Genomic DNA, 10,080 nt, shown 5'->3' on the forward strand with positions numbered 1-10,080 from the left:
TCACTGCCATATTATTATCTCTACAACGCTATCTTGTATGATGCCATGATGTTTTGCTAAACACCTAGTAAAGAGCAATAGCTTCAAAAAAGTTATTCGCTTTTTACTTGGTATTATTCGCTTAAAGTTCGCTTTAAAAAAGTTCGCTTTTTATTCGCTTAAAGTTCGCTTTTTACTTGGTATTATTCGCTTAAAGCGAAATATCGCTTTTTATTCGCTTTTTACTTGGTTCTAACTTTGTTTTTGTTACGAAATTGAAGCATTTGGAGAATTTAGTTTTTGGAGTTTTTTTTTGCTACATTATAACGATTGTTGTTGGAAAAAAACCTCGGGACTCTTTAATCCTTTTGACATTAACTCAGGGTCTAAGAAAATATAATTTATCCAATATAAGCACTTAAGTTCGATGCCATCCTAGCTGAATTTTCTACCCAGATTCCATTACCAAACCGTTTTGCCGATTCCACTGCCGACGTCTTACAACTCAGATACCTGTGGGTCCCTGGTACAAATAGAATAATCAGACAAAAATTTATTCACAAACTTAAGTAAGCAATAGAATATGTACCTTAAATATACTAAACAAGGACATTCACCGATGTTTCCACAAACTACCGTTAAAAAATAAGTTTAGAGCGGGCGATTAGAACTAGAAATGGTGACTGTGTTCTAACAGCCCTTGTACAACTAATCTGGCTGAGCTTAACATCCCCAGATGTAATTTGTAAAGATATTAACTAATACTCATTCGACCATATACTAGCTAGAACATAGAAAACTAAGTGAATAACAGCACTGTTTACGTGTAATCTAGTGTAAATATTGCTTACTAGCTGTTGGGGTGGCGCTTCGCGCCAAGTCGTTACGCACCATATTAGTTACGCGCCATTGTAGTTGTGTCCCTGTGTCCCACCTGTGAATATATATATCTATCTATATATCTATCTATATATATAAAAACTAGCTGTTGGGGTGGCGCTTCGCGCCACCCCTACACCTAGTTGGTGGGGCGCTTCGCGCCCCCCCCAAGCTCCCCCGCGCGCGTAAGTCGTTACGCACCATATTAGTTACGCGCCATTGTAGTTGTGTCCCTGTGTCCCACCTGTGAATATAGATAGATTTATATATGTGTTTCAAACTACGTAAAAATTGCGAATATACAACATTCTTGGCTTTCCCATTGTCTGTGCATATACAAAGCCGTATGTACTAATAATGACGTCATATGCAAACGCTCTTTTTACAAACAAACAAACATGCATACACACAACTCGTTTTTATATAGATAGATAGATAGATAGATAGATACAATACAAATTAACTGCGTAAAACTTGCGAATATACAACATTCTTCGCTGTCCAATTGTCGCTGCATATAAATAGATTGTCAGGTTTACCGACCCTCGAACATGCAACATACAATTGTCCATGGAAAAAACAATCAGTATTAAGATCTATACCACATTTTTCTAATGATTGACCTTGAGCTTTGTTAATGGTGATTGCAAATGCTAATCGAATTGGGAATTGCAATCTTTTAAATTGAAAAGGCAGATCCGTTGGAATCATGGGAATGCGAGGAATAAGAACAGCCCCACCCTCAAAAGGCCCTGTCAAGATTGTGGCCTCTATTAGGTTTTCCATTGTTTTTTTTTACGGCAAGTCGCGTGCCATTGCAAAGCTTTGGTGGGTTGATATTTCTTAAAAGTATTATTGGTACGCCTATTTTTAGTTGTAGCACGTGTGGTGGAAACCCTGAAAGATCTATGGAATTTAAAAATTCAGATGGATAATTAACCGCTTCATTTGGTTCCAAAACTGTGTCGACTGACTTGTAAAGGACTGCCTGGTCTCGAATCTTGGTCAAAACAATACTGTTGATTTCGTGGATGTCTATATTTTTGAGTGCGAGAATCGCTCTTTCACTTAGCCATTTATTATTTCTATAATTTTTTAGAATATTCGGAAATACTTTTTCAATCAATTCATTTTTGGACGTCACTAAATTACAGAAATCAGCAGGTAGTTGTATACGTCCTGAAATTGAGTCTACTGGGAGCTTTCCGTTTCCAATTGCCAGCAATTGATCTGAAAATGTTTGACCAGAGTCATCGTTTTGCAATCGGACACGCATATTTGTAGTTAATTTTAATATTTTTACGTGTGCCCATAAATTAGAATTTTTCAGGCAAGCATTCATTTCGTCTGCAGGAGTTGATCTAGGTATTATAGGTAATGTTTGCCTGAAATCTCCCGCAAGCAATATTAATGTGCTGCCAAAGGGTTTCGACTTCCCTCTCAAATCTTTCAAGCATTGATCCAGAGCCTCGAGCGATTTTTTGTGTGCCATTGTGCACTCATCCCAAATAATAAGTTTGCATTGCTGCAATACTTTACCCATCCCAGATGATTTGGAAATATTGCACGTGGGAGTTTCTGTAGAATGCAAATTCAGAGGCAATTTCAAAGCGGAATGAGCAGTTCTTCCACCAGGCAGCAATGTTGCGGCTATTCCGGACGACGCAATTGCCAACGCTATATCATTTTTTGATCGAATTGATGCCAGAATCAGTTTTATCACAAACGTTTTACAAGTACCTCCTGGCGCATCCAAAAAGAAAATTTCTCCAACGTTGTTATCGACACAATGCATTATCGTATCATAAATGTCTTTTTGTTCCGACGTTAACTTGGAAATGTTATTTTGTACATACGACAATAGATCACTCGTACTGTAACTTTGTTCACGATCCAATTCTACACATGTCGAAACAGCAGCAATACAGTTAGGTGAAGGCATTCCCAAATCCTGAAGAGGTTTGTTTGCCATAGGTACGCACAAATCTTCTATAATAACTAAAGTGTAGTTATAAATTCCTGATGTAAAATCAAAAGTCATATCTGACGTCTCTTAACTGTTTTCGATGGAGTATATCTTTGGACATTTTTGACTTATATTTTTCCCATAACTCTGTAGAAACTGATGGAGAGCAAGTTGTTAAAATGATGCCAAACAATGCACGAATTTGACTTGGGGTTGACGTTTCGCACGCGTCATTGATGCAGTTATCCCAGTGTTGGTCATTCTCCAATAAATTCAGAGCTTGGTATGCACTACGGTAAGTGTCATGTATAGTACCGTTTACAGTTCTCAAATACTCAAAGGATGTCGGACCGGGTACATTCACCAAAAGCAGGCGTAGAAAGAAGCATTCATGTTGATTGGGGTGAACGGTGTAGAGTCTTCCTATCGTGGTATCTTTGAAGATGGTAGGTTGGCCGTCGACTGACTTACCCTGTTTTCGACGTTCAAATACTTTATTTTTAGTATTCCACGTGTAATACGAAGGCACTTCAGTCTACAGCAGTTTTTTTGCAAAAGAATCATTTTTGCAAAGCGAAAAAAAAGCTGTTAATGTTGTACCCGGTGGATTCAGGGCTCTTTGTTGCACGTTGGTTTCCGTGAAATAAACACGTTGACCATTCTGTAAATGTACCGCTAAGTGAACAACAACTGGACTACGTTCATGTATCGGAAATGAAAGAATTCGCCAAACAGCTTCATTACTGCTTATGTATTTTCTAGCCTGATATTGTACGATTTCGTCGAAATCTTTGATTTCGGGCTGCAAGCCTAAAACTGCCATGTCACTGCCTTTGTTGACATATTTACATATGTATTTGATTGCCTTTACGGAGTTACAGTATTCAACGTTTATGTGTGCATTAAATGTTTTTGATAATAATGGGGAATATGGAACAACCCACTGGTTATCTACTTCGATGGTGGTACCGTTACGCTTCTTTATTATTGCTGTTTTACCGCCATCTTCAGTAGATCTTCTTCTATATTGTGGGTAAGCATCATTGCCAGTAATTTGATACTAAAAGTCGAGGATATTGCTTTATGCACCTTCCTTTGGCCATGCATGGTGAATTTTCGTTCAGTGCACCGCAAGGTCCATGTATCATATTTTTTACAATAATATCATGTAACCCCTTATCGACATTTTTATCAGGTATTTCAGCGGAAATCACATCATCAATTTCGTTCGAAGTAATTTTTTTATGTAGCCAGATTAGTATATGTGCGTGTGGCAAACCTCGTTTTGCCATTCCACTGAGTACATCCAGCATCGCACTGACTCAAACACTTCAAGTTTTACCATGTAGTTTATCAGTGATTTCAACTTTTGCCGGAAGACACGGACCGTAATGTCATGCCTATGAACCGCCGATTGTCCTTGAAGTAAAAGCTGCAGTATCTCGTCCCAAGATTGATTACATGTAAATGTAATAAATAAATCTGGACGACCATAGAGACGAACATACGCAATAGCATCTTGAGCATATTCATGCATATGACGGGGACTGCCCCGTCAACTTTAACTTTTAACTTTTAACGTTTAACTTTTCCTGAGGCGCAACACATTCCCATTGTTTCACCATTGAATTTCAAGGCCTTGCAATAGGGACAAATTTTAGACATTGTCCCGATTTGAACACATCTACTCAAGCTATAATCATCGACTGGGCTGTACCTGAATGCCAGGCGATAACTTTCAGGTTGCTCTGATTCCTCGGCACGCTTTCTTTTCTTACTTTCTCTATCAGCAGCAAGCCTGATTTCTTGCTGTTCTTGTGATTTCTCGGCATGCTTTCTTTTCTTACTTTCTCTATCAGCAGCAAGCCTGATTTCTTGCTGTTCTTGTGATTCCTCGGCACGCCTTCTTTTTTCACTTTCTCTTTTAGCAGCAAGTCTGCTTTCGCGTTGCTCTGGTAGTTCCTCGGCACGCTTTCTGTTCTTTCTTTCTCTATCAGCCTCAAGCCTGTTTCCTTGCTGTTCTTTTGATTCCTCGGCACGTTTTCTGTTCTTTCTTTCTCTATCAGCCTCAAGCCTGTTTCCTTGCTGTTCTTTTGATTCCTCGGCACGCTTTCTTTTCTGACTTTCTCTATCAGCAGCAGGTTTTTTGGCATAGACTCTTTGAGCATCTTCATCGGCTTTTGCCATTGTAAGTTCATCAGTCATTTTAAACTTAAACATTAATAGATTTATACGTGAACATATATGTCTTAAATATCTTTAATGACGTCACCGTCATAGCAAAAATGACGACAGCTAACTTCATGATTAAATATCTTTAATGACGTCACCGTCATAGCAAAAATGACGACAACTAACTTCATGACGTCAGTCGACACAGAAACATGACGTCACCTGACAGACAGACAACTTATTTTTATAAATATAGATAGATAGAAGATTTACAATCCTAAAGATGTACTACATTGCGCTATCACAGTCCCTTTCTTTTCTCTGCCTTTAATTTAAGATTCTAAAAGCTTTTCAAATTTTAAACTCATGATTTTACAGCGTCCTATGTGCACCCTATGTGCACATTCGTCATATACCGTACACAAGAAGAGGCCTTTGATTCTATTTTAGCTGGATCATGGTTGCACAGGGAGCAGCAACCTAGTAAAAGCGGAGCTAGGACAAAAACATTTTTAAGAAAAAACTGATAAGTGACAAAAAATTACCACTTCTAGCTGATTCAGGAACTGTAACTATTATCTTGATTAGACTTAATGGTAAAGTTAACCTACGTAAAATTAATCCGAAGCCTAATTAAGAGTAAATAGTTTGTCCATTGAAATGTTCTTTTTAGGAATCTACCCTGCCCCGACCTAAACGATGATTCACCCCCTCCTTTCATTGTAGCTGATACGCAATTATAGATCACCAAAAGTAGCCCAATTTCATTACGAATAAAGCGAATCAACTTGGTTGAATCCAGTACTACCACCATTAGCTTCCCAGAATTTTAAATCCTCTTTGGGATAAAGTCTTAGTTTTGTGCCCTAAAATGGCGGAAAACAAGTCTCTCCCCTGACCCAATCTGAATGGTCATTCTAAACAAAGCTTTAAATTTACGTTTGAATGAGCTCCTTCTAAATTATCTTGGACCTTCGGTTTGATACAATCACCCTTGGGAAAAAAAAACAAACAAAACAAATAAACATTCATCGACGATGTCTCTTCTGAAAAAAAAGCGAAATTCCACATTTGGAGTTTTTTCCAAATGCGAATTTCCAAAGTGAAATTTTTTTCCAAAGCAAAATTGTTATGGTAGGATTCTCTGATATGATGTATCAAATAAAGGAATTTTTAATAAGATTACTCGCTGTTTTGGGGGTGTTCCCCTTTATTCAAGAATCAGGCAACTTTTCTCATATTTTTGGTTTTGGGTGGGTAAGAATAAAATGAAAGAAATTTATATATTTAGAATCAGCATAAAAAAACAATAATGTCGGTGTTGCAATTGTCATGAGAATTCTATTCATAGTTTTGGTGAGTATTGGTCCAAGTCACTTTTTACTTCCATTTTTTTCATCACAAACTATTTGATAAGATTCTGTTATGACGATTTTTTTTTTAATCTGTTCATTTTGTTTAGTTAAATAGGACAACAAAAACAAAGATGGTTAACTTGACAGCTTGGTAGGTAGTTTAAATTTTGTTTTTCTTTCGCTATTCTATTTCTTATTTTCTGAATATTTAAGAGATTTAAGTTCGGGGGGGGGGGGGGAATTGTCCTGTTTTGAAAGAGCCAGATTTTACATGGCCGTTATAAAATTGAAACGTAATAAACAGCCAGGAGGGTTTTTAAGTATCTCTACTTCTTCTGTAAACTATTCTAAGGCGTAGAAAATTGCAAGTTTACATCTGTTATAATCTCGGAAGAAATAAATCTTTCTGTAATTTTGTAATCCTTGTCGTTTAAAATTTACTGTATTTTATTTCATGTTGCACGCAATTTAATTGCTCTATTTATTTGAGTTTTTCCTAAGAGTATTTAAAAATAAACTTATTTCTACGAAAAAAATTCCTGAAATATATCACTGTTTGTGATCACCCAATCATCACTGTTTGAGCTATTTAAGTCCATCACTTGTAATCACCAGTACAGTACAGTTTCTAGAAGGTTCATATTTTATAAAAATTTACATTTGTCAATAATAGCAAAAAAATTTGATTTTTGGCAAAATTGTATCTAACTCGGATATTTCTTCATAATAAAGCTGTGAAGTTACAAGTCTTTAGTGACTATTTTTAAGAGTTTGAGTCAATTTGTTATAATAGAAAATATTGCTCTGCTTTATATCAAAAATGAATAGAAAAAGAAATGATAGAGCACATTCGTCGTCATTTCGATCAATGGGTAGTAGAATTAGGAAGTGGGTGAAGTCAGTCACATCATTTGGAGCAACTCAGGGCAATGATCCAAGGCGAAATGAAAATGAAAGAGGAAAAGCAACTAAGAAAAATACGGAAGATTATTATACTATTCTAAAGTTAAATAGAAATGCATCACAAGCTGATATAAGAAAAGCCTACCGTCGTCTGGCTTTAAGATGGCATCCTGATAAAAATCCAGATAATCAGGAAGAAGCTGCAATCCGTTTTAAAGACATTTCAGAAGCTTATGAAGTTCTGATTAATGAAGAAAAACGTCGAGTGTATGATCAGTACAGTAAAGACGGACTTGCTTGCAGTGCTAACCGTGGATCAAGTTCATGGGCTCAGCAAGATGGTCTGTTTGACTTATTATTCCGAAACCCTGATGATGTGTTTAAAGAATTTTTTGGATGTGACATTTCTGAGATGTCTCGATGCATGTTTGAACCATCAGATACCCTTCAGTTTCCTTCAGTTTTCAACCCTTATGTTAGTGGAAGAGAAGGATATTCTCAATTTTTGATATCGGATAGTAGGATACTATCCGATACTGATACTAGGATAGTTGGAAACAAGAAGACTGTCACCAAAAAGGTTGTTAAAAATGGTGTTGAAACCATCACTGTTACTGAAAATGGTGTCTTGAAATTAAAAACCGTGAATGGTGTCTCTCAAGCACTAGAGTTTTAGGGGGAAATTTTCATGACAACGGGAGAATTTTCATCTTTATTTTACGTTTATTCGACGTTTCCTCCTTACTTCTTGATGACTAAATACCAAGGAAAAACGTCCCTGTACTTAAGCTTCCTAATTCAGATCTCCAGTTTGCACATGACATCACTTTTCTCTTTATTTCTTGTCCAATGAAGAACAGTTTATTTTGTATCCAAGACTCCTAAAGCAGTGGTCTTTATTTTCAGGATAAATTGTAGCTTTTTTATTTTTTTTCTCTTATTGCTCCATCTTAAGGGCGTTCCGCCCTCTTTTTTGTAGATGGGTTATAAATAAATTGATTGATTGATTAGCTGCATTAGCAGTAGTTGCAGCATTAGCTACAAATAGGAGCGTATTTTTCTGGTGCCCTCATTTGGATTCCGTTCATTGTTCTTTTTTACTCTTTTTTAAGTATACTTGTTAATTTGATCAATTGATCGTAGGTGATTTACCCAATGAACAACCAAAATCAAAGCTTTCCTATGAATGCAAAGAGCAAAGTTGAAACTTAAAACAAACAACAATTATTTATCTTCAGCCGGTTCAGAATACATCTGCAAAATTGGCATAAAATATTTGGTTGCCGCAAATATTTTCTACGAACAGGGGACTTTCCCCTATTTCACGAAAACCTATTGAAAATAAGAGTGGTATCTTTTAAGATGTTTCATAAACGTAGTCAAGATTCTTATTTAAACTTCTGTACAACACACACAATAAAAAAAAGGATCAAGCCGGAGACACAAGGTCGATTGACAAAGACCCGGTATAAAAATATAGCATACCTATTTGACAAAAAAAAATTGCATAAAATAAATATAAGTAAATCCATTAATCACCACTAGACGGGAACCCACCCACAAAACAACCAACACTCGGCAAATATGAATCCGAAAAACAAAACAAAAACAGTGTGCAAGCGAGGGTAACCGATGACCGGCAACTTATTTGGAAAGAAAAAGAAAAATGAGCCAACCATATCAACATCAAACAAACAACTATTTACTCTAAGATTATTTTTTTTATCACTGATTCATGAGTTTATTTATAAGGATATAATGAAGTTGCTTTTTTATATTTGGGAGAGATTTACTGTAGTCAATATATGGTAGATAAAGATACCATGAACCCATGATCAAAAAATATGGCGAGAATTGTGATCTCTCAGTGGTTAATATCAGGTGCTGCATTTTCCATTTATTACGGGTTTCATAAACCTGATCAGGTTGCTCAAGGAAAAAATTTCTCGTACGAAAGTACGAAGGCAGTGAGCGCTCATATTTTACCTTAAATAAAACCTACTTTACTTAAAAATATTTTACCTTAAATAAAAAAGAATGAAGAGTGAATAATTCTGAAACTGGCAATATATTAGTTTTTCAGTTTTAGATTTTTTTTTGGATAGGGAGAAGGCGACGGTAATTATCTTTGCAAAATTAGAAGAGCCCGGTTTTGAAGAGTCTGTATCGGTTTTATGATACTAGCAGTTGGAGCCCTACCGCGCGCGTAAGTCGTTATGCGCCATTGTAGTTGTGTCCCTGTGTCCCACCTGTGAATATAAATATATATATATATAAAAACATATATATATATATATATGTTTTTAACTACGTAAAACTTGCGAATATACAACATTCTTTGCTGTCCCATTGTCTGTCCATATAAATAGATTGTAAGGTTTACCAACTCTTGAACATGCAACATATAATTGTCCATGGGAAAACAATCCGTATTCAGATCTATACCGCATTTTTCTAACGATTGCCCTTGAGCTTTGTTGATGGTGATTGCTAATCGAACATTCCCAGTGTCCCCGTCGTCATTTATATATCCCCCTGTGCCCCCGGCATCCCCGTTGTAGTTGTGTCCTGTTCGTCATTTATATTCCTTGTGTCCCGGTCGTCATTTATATTCCCTCTGTCCCGGTGTCCTGGTCGTCATTCGTGTCCCGGTCTGTAATTTCTCTTTGAGTGTCCCGGTCGTCATTGATATTCCCTGTGTCCCGGTCTGTAGCGTCATCTTATAATGACGTCATATACAAAGCCTTATATACTTATAATGACGTCAAATGCAAACCCACAAACAAACAAACATGCATATATACAACTTATTTTTATATATACAGA

The 10,080-nt window shown here is 36.5% G+C and overlaps 1 protein-coding gene across 1 annotated transcript; it reads left to right on the forward strand.

Annotated features, from left to right (window-relative positions):
* Window positions 1–7,159: 7,159 nt before the first annotated feature.
* Window positions 7,160–8,298, forward strand: LOC136039483 (dnaJ homolog subfamily B member 6-B-like). The gene has a single exon (XM_065723271.1). It carries the CDS (start codon window positions 7,172–7,174, stop codon window positions 7,928–7,930), a length of 759 nt encoding a protein of 252 aa, XP_065579343.1. The 5' UTR covers window positions 7,160–7,171; the 3' UTR covers window positions 7,931–8,298.
* The last annotated feature ends 1,782 nt before the right edge of the window (window positions 8,299–10,080 follow it).

This window comes from Artemia franciscana, chromosome 19 (genome assembly GCF_032884065.1).
Source record: "Artemia franciscana chromosome 19, ASM3288406v1, whole genome shotgun sequence".
Lineage (NCBI taxonomy): Eukaryota > Metazoa > Arthropoda > Branchiopoda > Anostraca > Artemiidae > Artemia > Artemia franciscana.

Bases quoted from the DNA above. Each gene is read 5' to 3' on its own strand.
- LOC136039483 (XM_065723271.1), top strand. From the start codon at position 7,172: ATGAATAGAAAAAGAAATGATAGAGCACATTCGTCGTCATTTCGATCA.